This window comes from Carassius auratus, unplaced genomic scaffold, assembly GCF_003368295.1.
Source record: "Carassius auratus strain Wakin unplaced genomic scaffold, ASM336829v1 scaf_tig00016457, whole genome shotgun sequence".
Classification (NCBI taxonomy): Eukaryota; Metazoa; Chordata; class Actinopteri; order Cypriniformes; family Cyprinidae; genus Carassius; species Carassius auratus.
Window position 1 is genome coordinate 76,749 of NW_020524677.1, and position 23,263 is coordinate 100,011.

General features: G+C 36.1%; 1 protein-coding gene across 1 annotated transcript; it reads left to right on the plus strand.

Annotated features, from left to right (window-relative positions):
- Positions 1 to 19,022: 19,022 nt before the first annotated feature.
- Positions 19,023 to 20,771, plus strand: LOC113075215 (adhesion G protein-coupled receptor E3-like). Its single transcript, XM_026247878.1, has 5 exons — positions 19,023 to 19,164; positions 19,268 to 19,384; positions 19,634 to 19,821; positions 20,249 to 20,413; positions 20,500 to 20,771. The coding sequence occupies exons 1-5, from the start codon at positions 19,068 to 19,070 to the stop codon at positions 20,521 to 20,523; spliced, it is 591 nt and encodes a 196-aa protein (XP_026103663.1). The 5' UTR covers positions 19,023 to 19,067; the 3' UTR covers positions 20,524 to 20,771.
- The last annotated feature ends 2,492 nt before the right edge of the window (positions 20,772 to 23,263 follow it).

The window sequence follows — 23,263 nt, forward strand, 5'->3', positions numbered from 1 at the left end:
GCTAATGAGACCCACCACAGGCGTGTCATCCGCAAACTTAATGAAGAGGTTGGAGTTGTGTGACGGTGTGCAGTCGTGGGTCAGCAGAGAGAAGAGGAGGGGGCTCAGCACACATGTTATAGTGTTCAGTGCGATGGTGCTGGATGTGTTGCTGCCGACCCGTACTGCATGAGATCTTCCAGTCAGAAAGTCCAACAGCCAGTTGCACAGTGAAGTGTTGAGCCCCGGCTGGATTAGTTTGAAAATGATGAACATCAAGTCTATGAACAGCATTCTGACCTATGAGTCTTTTTTGTCCAGATGTGTGAGTGCTGAGTGGATGGCAGTGGTGATGGCATCATTGGTTGAGCAGCTGGACCGGTATGCAAACCTCTTTCAGCAGAGAGATGTTGCTGTCACATTATGGCTTGTAGTCCATAATGGCCTGTATCCCCTGCCACAGGCTTCAAGTGTCTCTGCTGTTGCTGAATTGATGGGCTATCCTTCTGGAGTACTGTCTCTTAGCCTCATGATGTTGCAGGACAGGTTGGCTCTGAAGGCTGTCATTCACGGCTTCTGGTTGGCCCGGACAGTGATGGTTTTTGTGACTGTTACATCATAAATACATTTGTTGATGTAGGCAGTGACAGTCTCGGAGTACTCTTGGAGGTCAGTGGTATTATTGTATATCTCTTACAGTCATCTGAGTTGAACGTGGTAGTCGGATGGAGTCCAGTTTATTGTCCAAAAAGTGTATGTTAGCCAGTATGATGGTGGGGATAATTGGCTTGTGTGGGTTAGCCATTAGCCTAGCCCGGATACTTCCGCGCTGACCCCTCTTCTGCTTCCTCTCACGCTGCTTGTGGTGCCTCCGCTGTGGGCGAGATGCAGTAGTGGGGGTCGGTGATGGTGTAGGCCTCCGGAGCAGACCGAGGTACCGCAGCTCTTCAGCATGTGCAGAGTTAAACTCTAAAAATGTGGATTAAAGACAAGTAGATGCGATGAAGACGTACAAAAACACTGCGACTCACAAGACAAAAAACTATGTCTTCTGTGGGGAACGAGAGAAGCTGTGCATGTGGACACGCCGCCATCTAGTTAAAGAACTAGACCGTTGTTTTGAGTTTTGTGATTCATTACATTGGAGGACTAAGAATTCATATATTAAAAATATTTTCAGTCCAACAGAGAATATAAGAAGCAAATACTTGGGATGAAAGAAAAATATGTTTATCTTGATAGGATTGTGTCATACACTCATAAACACTCTTTAAAGATTAGCTATAGCAATGGACACAGTTTAATTTTTTTTTATTAATTCTAATGTATATACAAACTCTATATTCGAAGTAAACATTGATTATGCACTATTTAATACGGAGCATAGTCATAAAGATGGCACTGATCATTGGTTCATCTCTAACAGTTTAGAAATTAACCAGGATCAGGAATGTAAGAAACACAATAATAAAACACAAATACACTTCATATTTAATGTTAGACCTATTGATTTGCTGATTAGTTTTAAGAGATTATTATACTTTAATGAAAACATTTGCGATTGGTTTATAATATATGTTACTGTACTGTACACATTTGTGTTGTGTTGTTGTAGCATTTACACATGTAAAACTTTATCATGAGAATTCTCTCATCGGGGCGTCACTAGCCTTTCGTCAATAATGGGACACATGACCTATAAACATTTGTGGAGAATGAACACATTCAAGATCTGATGATGTAATAATGCACTTAAAGTCTATTTTTTCATGGATGGCATTTCCAAGTTCATTTTCTTGAATAATGGGCATCAAATTTCCAGCCTTTGCAGTGGACTATGGCTTTAGTCAGATCACCAGCAGCCCGAGATTTTCTCAAAGCAATGGAGAAGCTGAGCATTATGTTCAGACTGTAAAACACCTGCTTAACAAAGCAATTGGGGGTTCAGTTTCAATTTACCACCAAAATTGTATATTTCTATAAGATTTCTATAAAAAAGGTTCTGAGGAAACCATACAAATTTTCAAAGGTCAAGTTTAAAAAGTTAAGACAAAGCACACACATGTAGGCCTTAAATCGAACTGTGGTAATAATAATAATAATAATAATAATAGGTATGACTGAAAAAGAAAACGTTTAAATACAAAAAAAAAACTCATAGAAATAAGCTGAAGTCATAAGTACTATTAGCCCCCCCCTCTTTTTTATATTCCCACAAATGAGATATTTTAAGATATTGAACTAGAAAGCTGTCACAATCATTTCCTGAATTATTTTAAATCTAGAATATCAACTAGATTAAAAAGCTTTCTTATCTTTGCTAGATTTTTTATCAGAATTATTCTTCTCTGCATTGTATTTCTGACACTATAACATGTTTCTTCTTGTCCACAGTGGCTATTCACATCTTCCTGTAATGTTTACCCATTTTATAAAGTATACGGTTTAGTCTTATGTGTCCAAATCTTTACCTTGATATTATTATCTCATCTCTTCTGCTTTTTCCTGCACATCTCATCTATCCCACTTTCCTTTGAACTCTGTACCTTTCCTCTCTTCCTCCCATTGTTTGTGCCACCTTTCCTTCAATCTTTTCATAATGATGCTCTTAATAATGATGCTTACTTAAGTATTCAAGAAGTACACAAGAATCTGGTAAGAAAGAGGAAGGACAGCACAGTGACTGAACAAAGTGTTGCAAGGAGTGAAATTATTTCCTTATGAAAATACCTCCTCATGAAGCCAAACACTCAGGAACTATCGCAATGTAAATGTCATGCCACAAAACAATGGGCTTCGATCTCCTGAAGCCAAACACTCAGGAACTCTTATCAGATAGGAGGACCTGGAAGAAAGACCATTTGCTTGTTGGTCCCTTCACCTGGGTACATGATCCAGGTCAATAAAAGTTGACAGAGAAATCCCCAAAACTCTAAAAGTCACATAAAACCTTTACTATATCTTCAGAATTCATGCTCGTAAACTTTTTCACGTTTGGTGTCATTTTAAAGGTCTCTATGTGACTGGTAAAATGGTCTCAATATCACAGCAGTCACTTGTATTATAATTATAGAATTGTGTTCAGCTGGGGGGGGGGGGGGGGGGCTGTCCCTCTTTAGGGGTCTGTGAGAAAGTTTATCTCCAGTATCTCCAGCCAGGTGTGACTCTGGACAAACCTAACAACCTCAAGGTCTTTTATGTTTAACGTTGTTCTCTGGTCTGAGAATATAAGGGAAGTGACAAAACTCTAGTTTGTGATTCTGTAGTCAGACCAGCGCGTCGTGTGGAGTGTATTTCATATACTCCATACTATGCATCGTCCTGAAGTCGGTTATACATTTCATTTTTATTCCAAAATGTAATAGTGTTAAACACATTGTGTCCAGAGCACACGGTATAGTTGTTTGTTCTATTACACGTGTGCATAGGTGTTTTAGAGAATAAACTTGTCTAGCCTTAGTGCTTTGCTATGTATTTTAGACCATGTGTCTTATGTTCAATTAGGATAAATGTTATAAGTGTGACTCTATCAAATTAGTTTTTCTCCTGTGGAACATTTGGCTATTTACATACAGCTACAGTAAACCATGTACAGGAACAAGTGTGCCACGTGGCTAAAATGTGATTCACAATTGCATTATCTTTTCTAAATTGGCTTCTAATTGTTTCATTATTTAATTGGCATGATACAGTTTTACCTGACTAATAATTAGGGCCTGAGCACCGCGGTGCGAAGACCCTCTTTTAATTGTTTCTTATAAAATGTTATATTTGATTTATTCTGAACTCTCCTGAAATTATCATAACTAGTAAACTGTGAGGAGGCTTTTGTTAATGCACATTTATGACCAGGATAGGTCATAAATTATAGGAGCAGTAGGCACGCCATCGGAGACCTTCTGATTTCTGTCTGTCGCTGAAATTAGAAAGTTATACGGACAAGGACTAAGTGAATAAAACTTTTTGTCATAAGCAAGCAGTAGACAGCAGGCAAAACTGGTATACTTATACCCTCTCTACCCTGCTTATAACTCCCCTACACCATCTACCTTGTTTTATTTATTCTCAGGTTAGCTAAAGCAAGTCAAATCTGTCCTATAAAAAAACATAAATAAAAACAAAGATATATAATTTGCAAGCTCGGCCGCTGGCACCGGAGAAGCTGTTCCACAGAACCAGCATCTGATCTCCTCACTTCCTAATTTTCTTTAACAGTATGTGTATATTTTTTAGTGTTAAATTTTGTTTTACTATTATTATTAGAAGACCATTTTCTTACCATGCTCAATAAATCCACTGTAAAGGCAGGCTGTGATCAAGAGTTCCCGTTTTAATTTAAATCGACACACATTTAAGGATCATTTCAAGTTCGATTTGTTTCAGATTAATAATTATTATATCTATTTAAACCTATTTTGACCAGGTGTGAATATGATAGTGAGTTTGGACATTCAGCTTCTTCATAGATGGAAGGGGCTTAAAGTAGTTTTGGGAAGGATGAAAGGAGTCCTTCCTAATGGAGGTTACGTTCTTCACACACCTTGTGATATGAAAGTCTTCAGTGGCAGAAAGTTTGGCTCCAGTGAAACATTGTGCTGTCTTCACACTGCAGGGTTTTCCTGTCAGATACTGAGCAGGTTTCATAGCAGATGGTGAGACACTGTCAATAACACATCTGCAGAAACATCTTCATCTGCTATCAGTATTATTGCTCATGAGCCTCACAATGTTGTCATCTGCAAACATTACAATGTTATCACTTTGGTGTTTTGCATTGCACTCGTGAATGAGAAGAATGCAAACAACAGTGTTTGTTCAACTAGATTAATGCTACAGAAGAACTAGATTGAAATTTTACGAAAAACAAAGAAACACATGAAATACTGAAAAGACTGAACTTATTACAAACCAAGAGCTTTTCTCAGAAATATATATGTAAAAAAAAAAAAATTCTCTCAGCCAAAGCAGGGGGCTGGACTAGATTGACAAAACTCTTTCAGTTACTACAAGCTTTTTCAGCATTAGACTCAGAGAAAGAGAGAGAGAGAGAGAGAGTCACAATATTTACCATTTTTTTGTCATCGTTTGAAGAGTCACAAGAACTTTATTATATTGCTCAAGATCAAATCATAAGCCATTTTCTGTCATTATTTTTCTATTTGCAAGTCTTTGACTATGAGGCACATGTATCTGAGTCTGGGTGAGTCACATTTCAGTTCATTTTTAGGATTTAACCTGTTAACTGTCACCTCGTCCCGTATACGGGACGCCTACGTTGACTATACTACTACTATTACAATCAAATCTAATCTATTCTTGTCAAACTATATATTGTTGGAAAGGTCTAAGACTCCCAAATATATATTTTACCAATATTTTTTGTTAAAAATTATGTAGGAAAAGTAATAGATTAATTTATGACAAGAGTGCACCCTCAGAAATCTACATTACAAAAGGAGTTTTGACCTTTGTTTAAAAAAAAAAGACTTCCTCGTTGCCTTTTTCTCTATCACATTTTAGAAATCATCAGAAGTTATATATCACTTGAAAACAGAAAATCTCAAAATTCATCCTTTAAAACCCGTTTTAAAATCCGACATTGCATTACCATCTAAATGGTACATCAAAATCATGTTACAAAATGTTTTCAGTCATGAATTATAAAAATTTAGGTTTGTATCATGCACATTCAAGTCAATCTTCAAAATCGTGAGTGACAGTTAATAGAAACAGATGTTTGTGGGGAGAAACTCAAACTGTTCAAAAAGAAAAAAAAGTAAATATGAATGAGAGGAAACTGTCACAAATAAGAATATCTGAGAGAAAATAAGTGAAATTCATACAGGTTTGGATGAGGGTGAGCAAATGATTACAGAATGGTCTGTTTTTGGGGTAATGTGTAACTAAACTTATTATATTTGATCAATAGTTTATAGTTTAGTTTAGTTTATTTGAGCTGTTCAGAATCATGGTTGTTACAGAAGTCATAAACTTACACAGTAATGGAAGCTCAAAAGGAGTAGGAGGAAGCTTAAATGCGCCTACCCCTATGTACAATACTCTCAGTACCCATGGATTTCATATTTGTATTCCCAATTGTAACTCAATAAATAACACTGCATTTAACAATATATATTACATTGATAAGGTTACCATAAAATGTGCAAATTTCAAGTATATCATTTTCATACCCAGGCACACATCACCACGAGCGTGCACCTGTTTATGAGTTACATTTCCAACCAAACTATCAGTAATATGGACGTTACAAATTGCAGCATTTGAAATGGTAGCTTGTAGCTACATTCCACATCCAATGTATATTCTCACAAGCGTATAGGGATAACTGTACAAACTGTGTTTGAGTTACAGGATACATCTATTGTACAAGCAGCATGACTACATCTAAATTAATAAGTATCTTTCATAAGGAATTATGTCATGAAGGATAACATTAATACAGAATCCTGTATCAATCAGATATTACTGGCAGGGACTCCCACATGTTTAGACCCTGGGGAAATAAGAAATAGAATTATTCCTTTCTTTTATAATTCTTTCCATTTTGTCTCCTCAAACTGTTATTCCCAATAAAAAAATTGAATTTTAGGCGTTATATAGAATAAATCAAATTAATTTTGGATGCATGTTTTAAGATTAAGATAAATATTTACATTTACATTAACATTTAGTAATCTGGCAGACAATTTTATCCAAAGCAACTTATAAATGAGGACAATGAAAGCAAAGCAAGTGCTATAACAAGTCTCAGTTTAACGCAGTACATTTTTTATATAAATTATATAATAAATTAAAATAGAATTGATAGAATAGAAAAGAATAGAGTAAGCTAGTGTCAGAGGCATTAATAACATCTTGTAATAAACACATTTGCGGTAAGAACATACTATTTTCAGAAGATGCTAGAATAATCTGTACTGTTAAAATATTTTTATATTTTAAAACATTTTTTCAGTAAACTCTCTGTAAAGTGATTCATCTTCATCTTTGACTCCTTGTCTTCTTTCATCATATTGGTCTCTGTTTGGGGTCAAGCTGTGCTCCCAACAACAGCACCATCATTTCAAACACAATTTAAATACAGTGACGTCCAGTAGTCTGAGACCACTAGTGAAAATGCTGCTATTTTGCTTTTCTTTTTTGTATTACATTACTACTTGAACTCTGAAAAGTCAGACTGACTATGTATTTCTGAATGTCTTTGGTTTGACTTTTGACAATTCCTAAATCTATCTGCAAATCTAACCTGCATTGCAGATTTGCATAAAGAAAATCTCATATCATCAATGTGGTCGGGACTTTTAGACCTGTTCACCAAACTACACCAAAGACACTAAACCTGCGGTAACAGACTCTTTATTTTCTGCTCATAGTTCTTCTGTTAGCACTGACAGAGAACATCCTGATGATAACAGGCTGCAGATCTGGAGAGATAATGCGCAGAGGAAAGTGTGTAGGTATGAGTAAACAAGCTAACATATACAGAATGATACTCTGATGTCAGAGCTTAACAGGATTTGACTTGGGTTGGGCATGCCAACATTTATTCACACACACATAAACACACACACACACACACACACACATATAATAATCAAGTTTTGTTGATATTGTTTTATATTACTGAATAGCTGGAAATTCTATAGCAGATATAGGACACATTCATGAAACAGCACTTATTGATGAATTGTAAATTAAAATCAGGAAAAGGTGCTATGGTTATTCAGACTTTCTCTGTCTTTATTATAGAGGAGAATGAGTGTGAGACTGATCCATCCATTTGTGGAAGAAATGCAGCATGCTTCAACACTAATGGTAGCTACTACTGTCAATGTCATGAAGGATTCAAACCTGATAATCAGTCACCTCATAATTTCACACAAGCAGATTCGATTAAATGTGAAGGTAAAGAGAGCTTGATATGATGAATCTCACATGATCTCTGTGCAGCAGAGAAAACATCTGAATCTGTTCATCTCATTTCAGACATCGATGAATGTGTGGTCGGCATCGCTGATTGTGGTCCTAATACAACATGTGTTAATACTGAAGGAGGTTATAATTGCACATGTGCAACTGGCTACATTTCCAGCAATAGAAAAGATATATTCAATTCAGGACAAGGAGTTCAGTGTATAGGTCAGATTTATTTATTTATTTATTTATTTATTGCCATTGATTGCAGTCTAAAGTGGGAGTCTTCAGTTGACATGTTTTTGTTTATTATCTGTCCCTAAATTACAGACAGATATGAATGCAGTGATCCCAGTTTTTGTGGAAACATGCATCATGTCATAACACTGCTGGAGGTTTCTACTGCATCTGTGAAGCTGGATTCAGACTAAAGTCAGGAAGAACTAACTTCACTGATACAAGTGAACTCTGTGAGAGTAAGTCCTTTAAAACCATTCAAGTTCACATTTTGACTAAGTAATTTTTCATTTGTTTTTAAAAAATTTACTGTATTATCTTTCATCAAAATGATGATTTTAAGTAAAGATTATGTTCCATGAAGATATGTTGTAAATTTATACTGTAAATATAGCAACACTTAATTTTTGATATGTAATATGCATTGTTAAGAGTTTCATTTGGACAATTTTAAAGGTGATTTTCTCAGTATTATGATTTTTATTTTTTGCACCCTCATATTAAAGATTTTTAAATAGTTGTATCTCAGACAAATATTATCATATCATAGCAAAAAAATATATCAATTGAAATCTTATTTATACAGTATTGTTCAAAATAATAGCAGTACAATGTGACTAACCAGAATAATCAAGGTTTTTAGTATATTTTTTATTGTTACGTGGCAAACAAGTTACCAGTAGGTTCAGTAGATTGTCAGAAAACAAACAAGACCCAGCATTCATGATATGCACGCTCTTAAGGCTGTGCAATTGGGCAATTAGTTGAAAGGGGTGTGTTCAAAAAAATAGCAGTGTCTACCTTTGACTGTACAAACTCAAAACTATTTTGTACAAACATTTTTTTTTTCTGGGATTTAGCAATCCTGTGAATCACTAAACTAATATTTAGTTGTATGACCACAGTTTTTTAAAACTGCTTGACATCTGTGTGGCATGGAGTCAACCAACTTGTGGCACCTCTCAGCTGTTATTCCACTCCATGATTCTTTAACAACATTCCACAATTCATTCACATTTCTTGGTTTTGCTTCAGAAACAGCATTTTTGATATCACCCCACAAGTTCTCAATTGGATTAAGGTCTGGAGATTGGGCTGGCCACTCCATAACATTAATTTTGTTGGTTTGGAACCAAGACTTTGCCCGTTTACTAGTGTGTTTTGGGTCATTGTCTTGTTGAAACAACCATTTCAAGGGCATGTCCTCTTCAGCATAGGGCAACATGACCTCTTCAAGTATTTTAACATATGCAAACTGATCCATGATCCCTGGTATGCGATAAATAGGCCCAACACCATAGTAGGAGAAACATGCCCATATCATGATGCTTGCACCTCCATGCTTCACTGTCTTCACTGTGTACTGTGGCTTGAATTCAGAGTTTGGGGGTCATCTCACAAACTGCCTGTGGCCCTTGGACCCAAAAAGAACAATTTTACTCTCATCAGTCCACAAAATGTTCCTCCATTTCTCTTTAGGCCAGTTGATGTGTTCTTTGGCAAATTGTAACCTCTTCTGCACATGCCTTTTTTTTAACAGAGGGACTTTGCGGGGGATTCTTGAAAATAGATTAGCTTCACACAGACGTCTTCTAACTGTCACAGTACTTACAGGTAACTCCAGACTGTCTTTGATCATCCTGGAGGTGATCATTGGCTGAGCCTTTGCCATTCTGGTTATTCTTCTGTCCATTTTGATGGTTGTCTTCCGTTTTCTTCCACGTCTCTCTGGTTTTGCTCTCCATTTTAAGGCATTGGAGATCATTTTAGCTGAACAGCCTATCATTTTTTTCACATCTTTATAGGTTTTCCCCTCTCTAATCAACTTTTTAATCAAAGTACGCTGTTCTTCTGAACAATGTCTTGAACGACCCATTTTCCTCAGCTTTCAAATGCATGTTCAACAAGTGTTGGCTTCATCCTTAAATAGGGGCCACCTGATTCACACCTGTTTCTTCACAAAATTGATGACCTCAGTGATTGAATGCCACACTGCTATTTTTTTGAACACACCCCTTTCAACTAATTCAACTAATTGCCCAATTGCACAGCCTTAAGAGCGTGCATATCATGAATGCTGGGTCTCATTTGTTTTCTGAGAATCTACTGAACCTACTGGTAACTTGTTTGCCACGTGGCAATAAAAAAATATACGAAAAACCTTGATTATTCTGGTTAGTCACATTGTACTGCTATTATTTTGAACAATACTGTATATATATTATATTTCATGCTTTCTCATAATTTATAGCACACAGCGGTTGCCTGTGTTTGCACAACAAATTACTATCAGTTTGAGCAAAACACCGCAATAATTTAATAATAAGTATTAATAATTTCATTACACTGTTAAAATGGTGACCTGCAATCGTTGCTTGCACTAGATGATCTGAACCGTGCCTGAGCGTTTGTGTTTGACCACCAAAGTCAGTTTGTTTGACTAGTGCGATCACTTCATGCTGAACTGTGCCCTGGCCTGCTTGAAGAGGTGGCTCATGGTTCGACTGGGCTTCAGGTTAAAATGAGAAAGGACCAGCTATTGACGAAATCATACTGATGTCATACTGTGACCCCATGTTTAACGAAGTTATGGGTACAATAAATTAGGAAAATGTGTGACCCTGGACCACAAAACAAGTCATAAGGGTCAATTTTAATAAGGATCAAGCTGAATAAATAAGCTTTCCATTCCATGCATATTACTAATCAAATATTACATTTTTATATATTTACTGTAGGAAATACAAAATATTTTCATGGAACATGATCTTTATTTAATATTCCAATAATTTTTGGCATAGAGAAAAGTAAATCATTTTGACCCATGCAATGTTGGCTATTGCTTCAAATATACCTGTGCTATTTATGACATATGAGATACAGACTTTATTTATTTATATTTTTTGAGACATCACATCGCTATTCAGTGTCGTTGAAAATACATTTCAGAGAAAGTTTTCAACATTGTTTTTATTTTCCACTGGCCAAATAGTATTTTAAATTGTTTTAAACAAATCAAATTTATGCAATTTCACCTAAAAGGATGTTACAATGTTTATATAATTTAATGGAAAGAGATAGGCCTATTTCTTTCAGTATAAATAACTGTCTGACTCATTGCGTCAATAACAAAACATTTTAAAAATATAATGCACATATCTTACAGTTTCCTTTAAGTCTTTTAAATACAATGGTGTTCGTCATAATATTCAGAAGAGCATGAAAGAAGTTATCATCAGGCTTCTGTCTGTGTGTGACACTTGTGAACAGAGGTTAAACATTGAGGTCATCGGACCTGTTCAAACCACACATTTACAAACTGCACATATCCATCCCATACATTCCATACATCAGGTCCCGAACATTAAATGCAATGAGAGTGCAGGCCAGCTGGGAGAGGAGAGAGAGGTCATTCATGCTCTGTACAAGACTACAGTGCCTAGTGTGAGTCCGCCGCTAAAGAGCTGTTTCTACCTGATTAAGTCCTGATTAAATAAGACAGATTGCTATTTTTGTTATGTAAGGTTTTTAACCAGTTTTGTAATGTTTGTGCTACTGCTGTTCTAAACTAACAGTATTGGTAATTACCCAAAAAAGCTATTTTTAAAGGTATAATATAATTATTGATGTTATCTGTGAAAGAAAGGCAGAAACAATTGTTAGATGCTTCATATTGTTTTTGAGACAATGTCTGATGAAGGGCTTGGACCCGAAACGTTACACGTGGTGAGCAATCATTAAAATCTCTAAGGAGCATTTCTGTTGTGCGGACTCATTGTTTACCTTTGCAACTACTTGTCTGCCCAGCACCCAGTTTTAAGGTTTAGGATGTGCGTGCTGTACCTTTGAATTAAATTGTTTTTGAGCCTGTCCTTCAAAAAAAAAAAAAAAAACGTGGGTCGTATTTCAGGGATTTGGACAAACGACCTATACGAGAATATTGGAGGTTGGAGGACAGGTTTTTTTTTTTTTTTCATATTTATATACCCATTTAATCAAAAAGTACATAAACAATGCCAGCAAGCATGTGAACTGTTATCAAGCAAAGGAGGCCATTTTTGTTATTATGTGAATAAATACTATTTAGTTGTTTTAGTTTATTTGTCCAAAAATTACAATAACATTTTTAGAATTTTCTTCTTTTTTTTTCCTTTTTTGAAAGATTCCTAAAATATTTGTGTTTTGACAGGGGGTCTAATAAATTACTAAGCACTGTATGTTTTCATAGCATTCAGCTGGCACATTTGTTTTAAGGACATTGGGCAGAATGTGGAATAGTGTGTTTTTGTAACATTTAATCAGATTAATCGATTATTCAGAAAAATTATTGGCAAACTAATCGATTATAAAAATAATTGTTAGCTGCAGCCCTAGGATACATTAATGTATTTAGGTTGATCCACTGAAATTAGGTAAGATTTATATTTTTTCATAGTAAAATTATTGTCTTTTGTTTAATGAGCTTTTGTGCAAACACTTTCAATCTGTGCTGCTGGTCTGAATATCAGATGTGATATCCTAATCTATACTTTTTCTCACGTGACATTGATATTATGTTTGTTTTATTTTTCAGAGCTTAAGTGTGACAGATTTTTAAGTGAGAAAGACACATCCCAGGTACTGCATAACTTACTGATAAAGAATATTACAGCAACACATTATGACCTGAACTCTCTTTTTTTCTGTGCTGTCTGTGTAGACATCTCCAGAGCTCACAAAACTCGTCTCTTTGATGACCGACAGCTGTCTGATAATGAATCAGAGTGAGTCTGTGAACAATAATACACAAGCGCATGGAGAAAAACTTTTGAAGGTGACACTTTGTAAATCAGTTTTTATTTTTATTTTTTTTTTATTTTTTTCAAAAATCAGTCTAATACTGTGTTAGACTGTGTATATGTGATGAGTGATACAAGGCCAAGTGTGGTGAGAGTAGAGTTAGACAGGTGACTCGTTACCAATATTTCAAAGAATGCTAGCAAATCATGCTAACTCATGATAGTAACATGCTAAAACATGGTAGCAATGCTAAACCCTGTTGAAAGAAAAAAAAGCAAGTGTAAAATACTTAAAAATGCATAATTACAAATGTTTTACATGATTTAGTATATATGTTTAAGTCCTACTTAAAGGTGCAGTGTGTACATTTTAGAGGCATCTAGTGGTGAGGTTGTGAATTACAACCAATGGCTCAGTCCCCAGCTCACCCCTCCCTTTAGAGAAGCTAGCTGAACAGGTACACATGGACAGATGTCGTCGGTAAAGACAGCAGAGGGCAATGAGATTTCTTTACAAAGGTAAATCAAGGAATTATATTTACTTAATTATTCAATACATCGATGGTATTGCAAATGTTAATGCAATTGTACATCATTGTGTCAGTGTTTTATTCACATGAAACAACAAAGTTACGAAGTGCGCTCTGTAGAGACGTTTTTCCGTTTAGGGCTACTGTCGAAACATAGTGGTGACTTCCACTGGGCCTTTTAAACAATGGAGTCAATGTGAATGAGAGGATGAGACTGTCGCTGCTGTATGGAGTAGATAGAAATAGCTCAATCTTAATAGAAACATAATGTTTCATTAAGTAAGTTCTTTATACACCTCTGAAAACTATATATATACTATAACTATAATATATTGCATTTCTGTAAACAGATTGCTGTAAATATGACACATTGCACCTTTAAGTATTAAGTTTTAATTGCACATAACATCAACTAGGGGTCAATTCACACTTAAAGAAATTATTTCTCTTTTAAAAGTAGCCTACAGTTTGCTTGAGTGTAGTTCTTTTTCACAAAGGTAAATCATGTGGTCAAGTGTCTTGCAGACATACACAGAGCTCAAATGAGTGTTTTAAACGTCCTCTTGATCCACAAATCTCTCTCACTTCACCCACCACAATACAGGGATTACTGAGTGATCTAGATGATCTGAATCACGGTGGATTCAGTGGTGATAATGATATGATCTCAGCATTGTTTAGGATTGTGGTAAACATACTAAAACTGATCGGACATCTGCTGTCAGCAAGCCGAACCAGGAAAATAAGTGCTAAAGCTGGTAAGAAATACGTCACTAAACATTACACCACAAGTACCATCTTCAGCATCATCTGCTTCAAAGAATTTATTCTTACATTTGTAATGTGGTTTCTGCCCTCCAGAAGTGGAGCTGTTAGTAAAGAGGGGCAATTCTCCACCTGAGGGTGATTTCAGGATGAATATCAGTGGAGCACAGTTAACCTCCCACTGGGACACAGCAACAGGAAATACATTCCACGGTACACATTATTATAAATACATTCAAGTTCAATTAAAGTTGAGCTTTATTGTCATTCAGCTACATGTGTGGACATATAGTGGAATTAAATGTTGTGTCTCACAGGACCATGGTCCTACATAAATACAGACATACAACAATGAAGTAAAACAGTATAAACCTATACACAATAACAACTATTTATTATTATTATTTTAATTGTACAGTATAAAATGATTTTTACTGTCTTTGTGCATCCACCAGGCTTCACGACTGCAGCTCTCCTCAGCTACAAAGGTCTGGATGAATCACTCAACTGCTGTTTTGACCATTTAGAGACACAGCAAAAGCAAACGTATAAGATCAATTCAAAAGTAGTAACTGCCACTTTTATTAACACCGAGACAACCAACCTAAAGAAACCAATAAAACTCACGTTTTCTCACTTGAAGGTATGGAACAATTTGTTCTCAATGCACCACATATAATGTGTTTCATCATTATGATACACTATCAGTTAACAATTCTGCATTACATTTCCTTCCAGAAAAAGAATGAGAAGCATATGTGTGTGTTTTGGGATCCTGAGCTGGACGGGGGCGCGTGGTCAACACTTGGCTGCTCTACAGTGAGCTCCAGAGCCGATCAGACCGTCTGCTCCTGTAGTAAACTCGGCAGTTTTGCTGTGCTGACGGTTCTCTGTGACACTGGGGTCTGTAGGCCTACTCTTAACTTTTGTACGCTTGACAGCAAACCTTGAGCTAAAGAAACATCTCTTTTCCACCCTCAATAACTGAGGTGCCCTTAAACAAAGACATCTAACCCCCAGTTTTAAATGGCTACTGAACCACCGCTGTGTGTGAATGGGATAAATGCAGAAGACAAACTCAGAGTATTGGAGGATATAAGGATCTTCAAATTCAAACTGTGTGTGTTTGTTCATTTCAAGGCTTTTATTGTCATAGTTGTTGTGAAGTAATTTTCCATTGCTATTAATAACATTTGTCGGATTTGTGTTTGTCATGTGAAGCCTGAGCATTAAAACATATGAAATGATAAAATGATTCAATAAACTTTTAATCAACATTACTTTGTCTCCTGCTTCTGCTCTTCACTGGATTTAGTAAACTTCTGGACTGACAGAAGACTGTTGATCCAGTTTTGAGTACCGGTCAAGACTTGCTGACTAGTGTTTCTGTTACCAAAAGTAAGACTTGTCTTTGCCTTGACTAGCTGCTAGTTGGCCAAACTAGCTCTTAAAGTGCCCCTATTATGCCATTTTAAGGTTGCTAATATTGTTTTTGGGTCTCTTAATGCATGCAAGCTCAAAAAACATGTTAGTTTTCTCAAAAATAGATTTATTTCACCTAACTTCTTAATGATTCATGAAGGACTCCTACACAATAGTTCAAAGAATCAGTCTCTCCCAACCCCTCCTTTCCATGAGCCCTCACTGCTGTGATTGGCCAGATGACATCCAGAGGTACACGTACAGCGCATTTCAGAAACGAAATACCCATTGGGAAAAGATGGTATGGATTGTACGCTTGATGAAACCGTTGAACTGGCTGATCGACAAGAGACTGATTTACAAGCAGGACTTGAGCAGGAAATTTCAGTGGTAGGTGTCAAGTGTTGACAAATTTGTGGTAATTAAAAGATGTGATAAAGCAAATGTACTCTCACAGCGTAGGACACAGCATCCTCTCAAGATGATGATAACCACATGGAAAATGTACTGTGTTTGTGGGCGGGCAAGTTAGTAATGAAGAAAGTGTGCAGCTAGACATTATTCATATGTGTTACTTTGTGACATAAAGCCATAACAGCATCAGATTCAAATTTCTGATGACTCGTTTCTTTTATCTCCTTTTTTTTTTTTGACATGTGCAAAAATAATGTTTTGAATATGGTATATTTTTCTTACAAAATCGATTCACTACAGAAGTCCTTTGTTCATCCCCCGGAGCCATGTGAGACACTTTTTTTTTTTTTTAATGGATGCGCTTTTCATTAAACTTCTCAAGGACCGATTCAGTGCAACACCCACTGAGTGCCATCAAACTGCTTCAAAGATCAAAGACACTTTTTGAAGACAACTCTGACTGGATTCGTATTCATCTATTGTGTGACATCCAGACAATGTGAGAGTGTTTACTTGACATGTTTTTGTTTATTATCTGTCCCTGAATTACAGACAGAGATGAATGCAAGGATCCCAGTTCTTGTGAAAAGTATTCAACATCTTGTTACACTCCTGTGAGTTATTGCATCTGTGCTGCAGGAGAAACTAACTCGACTGACACAAATAACCTCTGTAAGCCCTAGGGATATTTTGTCTTTAGAAGTAGCACATTATATTTGTGGATGTGTTGTTGTAGACTTTATATTGCTGTTTTTGTATATTTTATCCTCTTTGAATTCCCTTTCTTCCTGTTGTTTCTCATACTTTCAGGACCAGGTACCCAATGACTGATGTTTAGTGCTTCTTACCAGTAGATGGCGCTATGATGTCTAATATCTTATCCTGTATAAGAGAAAAGAAACAAAATTGTTGTATGCAACTGTAACTGTTTAAAAGCTAAATTAAATATATCATAATAAAAAAAAAATTACTGCAGATGAAAGTCTTGGTAAGAATGTTTTAATAACAAAAATGAGACACTAAAATAAGTTTCGCCACACCCACCCACTTTTAGTCATTATCTTTAACAAGAATGTTAACAAAGCCAAATATTATCGTTGAGATTACTTTTATACATAACAAATTAATTTTGTTGCAGTTTGTTGCTGCCGTGTGTCTCGAGTTTGAGCTCGAGATGATGACTTTTGTTCTATCCACTTAAATGATAGAAGTACTTGCACTGTTCAGTCTTTTAAGACTGTGTCTGCTCCCCCAATAGTGAGGTCAAAATATAAATTTAATGTAGGATCTAGAAAAAAATCATGCTTAAACCAGAAAAATGTCAAATAAATGAACAACATTTTTTTTTAAAATTTGGGCTTATAAACATTATAAACATTAAACAACACTCACAACCAAAGCAGTTATTGTAAATGCAATTATCACAGAATATAGTTTTGATGTACTTTGCTTGACGGAAACCTGACAAAAGCCAAATGACTACATTGGTGTGAATGAGTCGACTCCACCAAACTACTGTTATAAGCATGAGCCTCGTCAGACTGGTCGTGTAGGAGGTGTTGCAGCAATATAAAGTGATGTTCTCAATGTTACCCAGAAAATAGGATACATATTTTTCGTTATTTTTCAGAGCTTAATTGTGATAGATTTTTAAGTGAGAAAGACACATCCCAGGTACTGCATAACTTACTGATAAAGAATATTACAGCAACACATTATGACCTGAACTCTCTTTTTTTCTGTGCTGTCTGTGTAGACATCTCCAGAGCTCACAAAACTCATCTCTTTGATGACCGACAGCTGTCTGATAATGAATCAGAGTGAGTCTGTGAACAATAATACACAAGCGCATGGAGAAAAACTTTTGAAGGTGACACTTTGTAAATCAGTTTTTATTTTTATTTTATTAATTTTTTTTAAAAAAATCAGTCTAATACTGTGTTAGACTGTGTATATGTGATGAGTGAGACAAGGCCAAGTGTGGTGAGAGTAGAGTTAGACAGGTGACTCGTTACCAATATTTCAAAGGATGCTAGCAAATCATGCTAACTCATGATAGCAACATGCTAAAACATGGTAGCAATGCTAAACCCTGTTGAAAGAAAAAAAAAGCAAGTGTAAAATACTTAAAAATGCATAATTACAAATGTTTTACATGATTTAGTATATATGTTTAAATCCTACTTAAAGGTGCAGTGTGTACATTTTAGAGGCATCTAGTGGTGAGGTTGTGAATTACAACCAGTGGTTCAGTCCCCAGCTCACCCCTCCCTTTAGAGAAGCTAGCTGAACAGGTACACATGGACAGATGTCGTCGGTAAAGACAGCAGAGGGCAATGAGATTATATTTACTTAATTATTCAATACATCGATGGTATTGCAAATGTTAATGCAATTTTACATCATTGTGTCAGTGTTTTATTCACATGAAACAACAAAGTTACGAAGCGCGCTCTGTAGAGACGTTTTTCCGTTTAGGGCTACTGTCGAAACATAGTGGTGACTTCCACTGGGCCTTTTAAACAATGGAGTCAATGTGAATGAGAGGATGAGACTGTCGCTGCTGTATGGAGTAGATAGAAATAGCTCAATCTTAATAGAAACATAATGTTTCATTAAGTAAGTTCTTTATACACCTCTGAAAACTATATATATACTATAACTATAATATATTGCATTTCTTTAAACAGATTGCTGTGAATATGACACATTGCACCTTTAAGTATTAAGTTTAAATTGCACATAACATCAATTCACACTTAAAGAAATTATTACCATAACAAGTACTCTTTTAAAAGTAGCCTACAATTTGCTTGAGTGTAGTTCTTTTTCACAAAGGTAAGTTAAATCATGTGGTCAAGTGTCTTGCAGACATACACAGAGCTCAAATGAGTGTTTTAAACGTCCTTTTGATCCACAAATCTCTCTCATTTCACCCACCACAATACAGGGATTACTGAGTGATCTAGATGATCTGAATCACGGTGGATTCAGTGGTGATAATGATATGATCTCAGCATTGTTTAGGATTGTGGTAAACATACTAAAACTGATCGGACATCTGCTGTCAGCAAGTCGAACCAGGAAAATAAGTGCTAAAGCTGGTAAGAAATACATCACTAAACATTACACCACAAGTACCATCTTCAGCATCATCTGCTTCAAAGAATTTATTCTTACATTTGTAATGTGGTTTCTGCCCTCCAGAAGTGGAGCTGTTAGTAATGAGGGGCAATTCTCCACCTGAGGGTGATTTCAGGATGAATATCAGTGGAGCACAGTTAACCTCCCACTGGGACACAGCAACAGGAAATACATACCACGGTACACATTATTATAAATACATTCAAGTTCAATTAAAGTTGAGCTTTATTGTCATTCAGCTACATGTGTGGACATACAGTGGAATTAAATGTTGTGTCTCACAGGACCATGGTCCTACATTAATACAGACATACAACAATGAAGTAAAACAGTATAAACCTATACACAACTAACAACTATTTATTATTATTATTATTATTTTATTTGTACCGTATGAAATTATTTTTACTGTCTTTGTGCATCCACCAGGCTTCACGACTGCAGGTCTCCTCAGCTACAAAGGTCTGGATGAATCACTCAACTGCTGTTTTGACCATTTAGAGACACAGCAAAAGCAAACGTATAAGATCAATTCAAAAGTAGTAACTGCTACTTTTATTAACACCGAGACAACCAACCTAAAGAAACCAATAAAACTCACATTTTCTCACTTGAAGGTATGGAACAATTTGTTCTCAGTGGCCTAACCTGATTTTACCAAGTGAGACATGTTCCTGGGACAACATCGTTGTTGACCCTGGAACAACATTGTGATTAACCAATCAGATTTGAAGAACCAGTTTATAGATTTTGTGAAGTTTATGCTTAAAATCAGTGTTTGGTGCTTGTACATCAGTGTCATTCATCTATCATTCCCTCTGATTTTAGGGATTACTCATGGTTAAGGTTAGGTTTAGGTGTAGGGATATGGTTAAGAATATATTTTTGGAGTAAAATGTTGTTCCAGGGTCAACAAAATATGTTGACCTAGGAACACATCGGACTTGGCAAAATCAGGACGTGCTTCTCAGTGCACCACATATAATGTGTTACACCATTATGATACACTATCAGTTAACAATTCTGCATTACATTTCCTTCCAGAAAAAGAATGAGAAGCATATGTGTGTGTTTTGGGATCCTGAGCTGGACGGGGGCGCGTGGTCAACACTTGGCTGCTCTACAGTGAGCTCCAGAGCCGATCAGACCGTCTGCTCCTGTAATAAACTCGGCAGTTTTGCTGTGCTGACGGTTCTCTGTGACACTGGGGTCTGTAGGCCTACTCTTAACTTTTGTCAGCTTGACAGCAAACCTTGAGCTAAAGAAACATCTCTTTTCCACCCTCAAATACTGAGGTGCCCTTAAACAAAGACATCTAACCCCCAGTTTTAAATGGCTACTGAACCACTGCTGTGTGTGAATGGGATAAATGCAGAAGACAAACTCAGAGTATTGGAGGATATAAGGATCTTCAAATTCAAACTGTGTGTGTTTGTTCATTTCAAGGCTTTTATTGTCACAGTTGCTGTGAAGTAATTTTCCATTGCTATTAATAACATTTGTCGGATTTGTGTTTGTCATGTGAAGCCTGAGCATTAAAACATATGCAAATAAAATTATTCAATAAACTTTTAATCAATATTACTTTGTCTCCTGCTTCTGCTCTTCACTGGATTTAGTAAACTTCTGGACTGACAGAAGACTGTTGATGCAGTTTTAAGTACCAGACAAGACTTGCTGACTAGTGTTTCTGTTACCAAAAGTAAGACTTGTCTTTGCCTTGACTAGCTGCTAGTTGGCCAAACTAGCTCTTAAAGTGCCCCTATTATGCCATTTTAAGGTTGCTAATATTGTTTTTGGGTCTCTTAATGCATGCAAGCTCAAAAAACATGTTAGTTTTCTCAAAAATAGATTTATTTCACCTAATTTCTTAATGATTCATGAAGGACTCCTACACAATAGTTCAAAGAATCAGTCTCTCCCAACCCCTCCTTTCCATGAGCCCTCACTGCTGTGATTGGCCAGATGACATCCAGAGGTACACGTACAGCGCATTTCAGAAACGAAATACCCATTGGGAAAAGATGGTATGGATTGTACGCTTGATGAAACCGTTGAACTGGCTGATCGACAAGAGACTGATTTACAAGCAGGACTTGAGCAGGAAGTTTCAGTGGTAGGTGTCAAGTGTTGACAAGTTTGTGGTAATTAAAAGATGTGATAAAGCAAATGTACTCTCACATCGTAGGACACAGCGTCCTCTCAAGATGATGATAACCACATGGAAAATGTACTGTGTTTGTGGGCGGGCAAGTTGGTAATGAAGAAAGTGTGCAGCTAGACATTATTCATATGTGTTACTTTGTGACATAAAGCCATAACAGCATCAGATTCAAATTTCTGATGACTCGTTTCTTTTTTCTCCTTTTTTTTTTTTGACATACATGTGCAAAAATAATGTTTTGAATATGGTATATTTTTCTTACAAAATCGATTCACTACAGAAGTCCTTTGTTCATCCCCCGGAGCCATGTGAGACACTTTTTTTTTTTTTTTAATGGATGCGCTTTTCATTAAACTTCTCAAGGACCGATTCAGTGCAACACCCACTGAGTGCCATCAAACTGCTTCAAAGATCAAAGACACTTTTTAAGAAAACTCTGACTGGATTCGTATTCATCTATTGTGTGACATCCAGACAATGTGAGAGTGTTTACTTGACATGTTTTTGTTTATTATCTGTCCCTGAATTACAGACAGAGATGAATGCAATGATCCCAGTTCTTGTGAAAAGTATTCAACATCTTGTTACACTCCTGTGAGTTATTGCATCTGTGCTGCAGGAGAAACTAACTCGACTGACACAAATAACCTCTGTAAGCCCTAGGGATATTTTGTCTTTAGAAGTAGCACATTATATTTGTCGATGTGTTGTTGTAGACTTTATATTGCTGTTTTTGTATATTTTATCCTCTTTGAATTCCCTTTCTTCCTGTTGTTTCTCATACTTTCAGGACCAGGTACCCAATGACTGATGTTTAGTGCTTCTTACCAGTAGATGGCGCTATGATGTCTAATATCTTATCCTGTATAAGAGAAAAGAAACAAAATTGTTGTATGCAACTGTAACTGTTTAAAAGCTAAATTAAATATATCATAATAAAAAAAAATTACTGCAGATGAAAGTCTTGGTAAGAATGTTTTAATAACAAAAATGAGACACTAAAATAAGTTTCGCCACACCCACCCACTTTTAGTCATTATCTTTAACAAGAATGTTAACAAAGCCAAATATTATCGTTGAGATTACTTTTATACATAACAAATTAATTTTGTTGCTGCCGTGTGTCTCGAGTTTGAGCTCCATCACGTTATTTTTTAGTCTCCTATATATTGACTATTTTATATCTTTAAAATGTATTTTATACACCATCATTTTTGCTTCTATAATGTGTGAACATATCCTCTATCGTATTGTTCACAAAAATAATCAGAATGCTTTGTTATCACTAGTTTTATTTTGATTTCCCGAGTCTGCTCTTTAGCTTATAGCCCATTAGCATCGCCAGCATGGTAGACTCAAATTTCAAATCCCCATCCACAGCCGAGGACACGAGCCAGGCCTGTTTGTTAATAATTGGAATCTTTTCTGGGAGTGTCCTAGGCTTTTTCGGCTGATGACCTGCACCCCAGCAGAGTCGAAGCGGAACTCCTCCTGGACAGCATCTCTCCATGTGACTAGTAAGCCAAATCTCAAATAACTACGATGATGACTTTTGTTCTATCCACTTAAATGGTAGAAGTACTTTCACTGTCCAGTCTCTTAAGACTGTGTCTGCTCCCCCAATAGTGAGGTCAAAATATACATTTAATGTAGGATCTAGAAAAAAATCGTGCTTAAACCAGAAAAATGTCAAATAAATGAACAACATTTTTTTTTTTAATTTGGGCTTATAAACATTAAACAAAACTCACAACCAAAGCAGTTATTGTAAATGCAATTATCACAGAATATAGTTTTGATGTACTTTGCTTGACGGAAACCTGACAAAAACCAAATGACTACATTGGTGTGAATGAGTCGACTCCACCAAACTACTGTTATAAGCATGAGCCCCG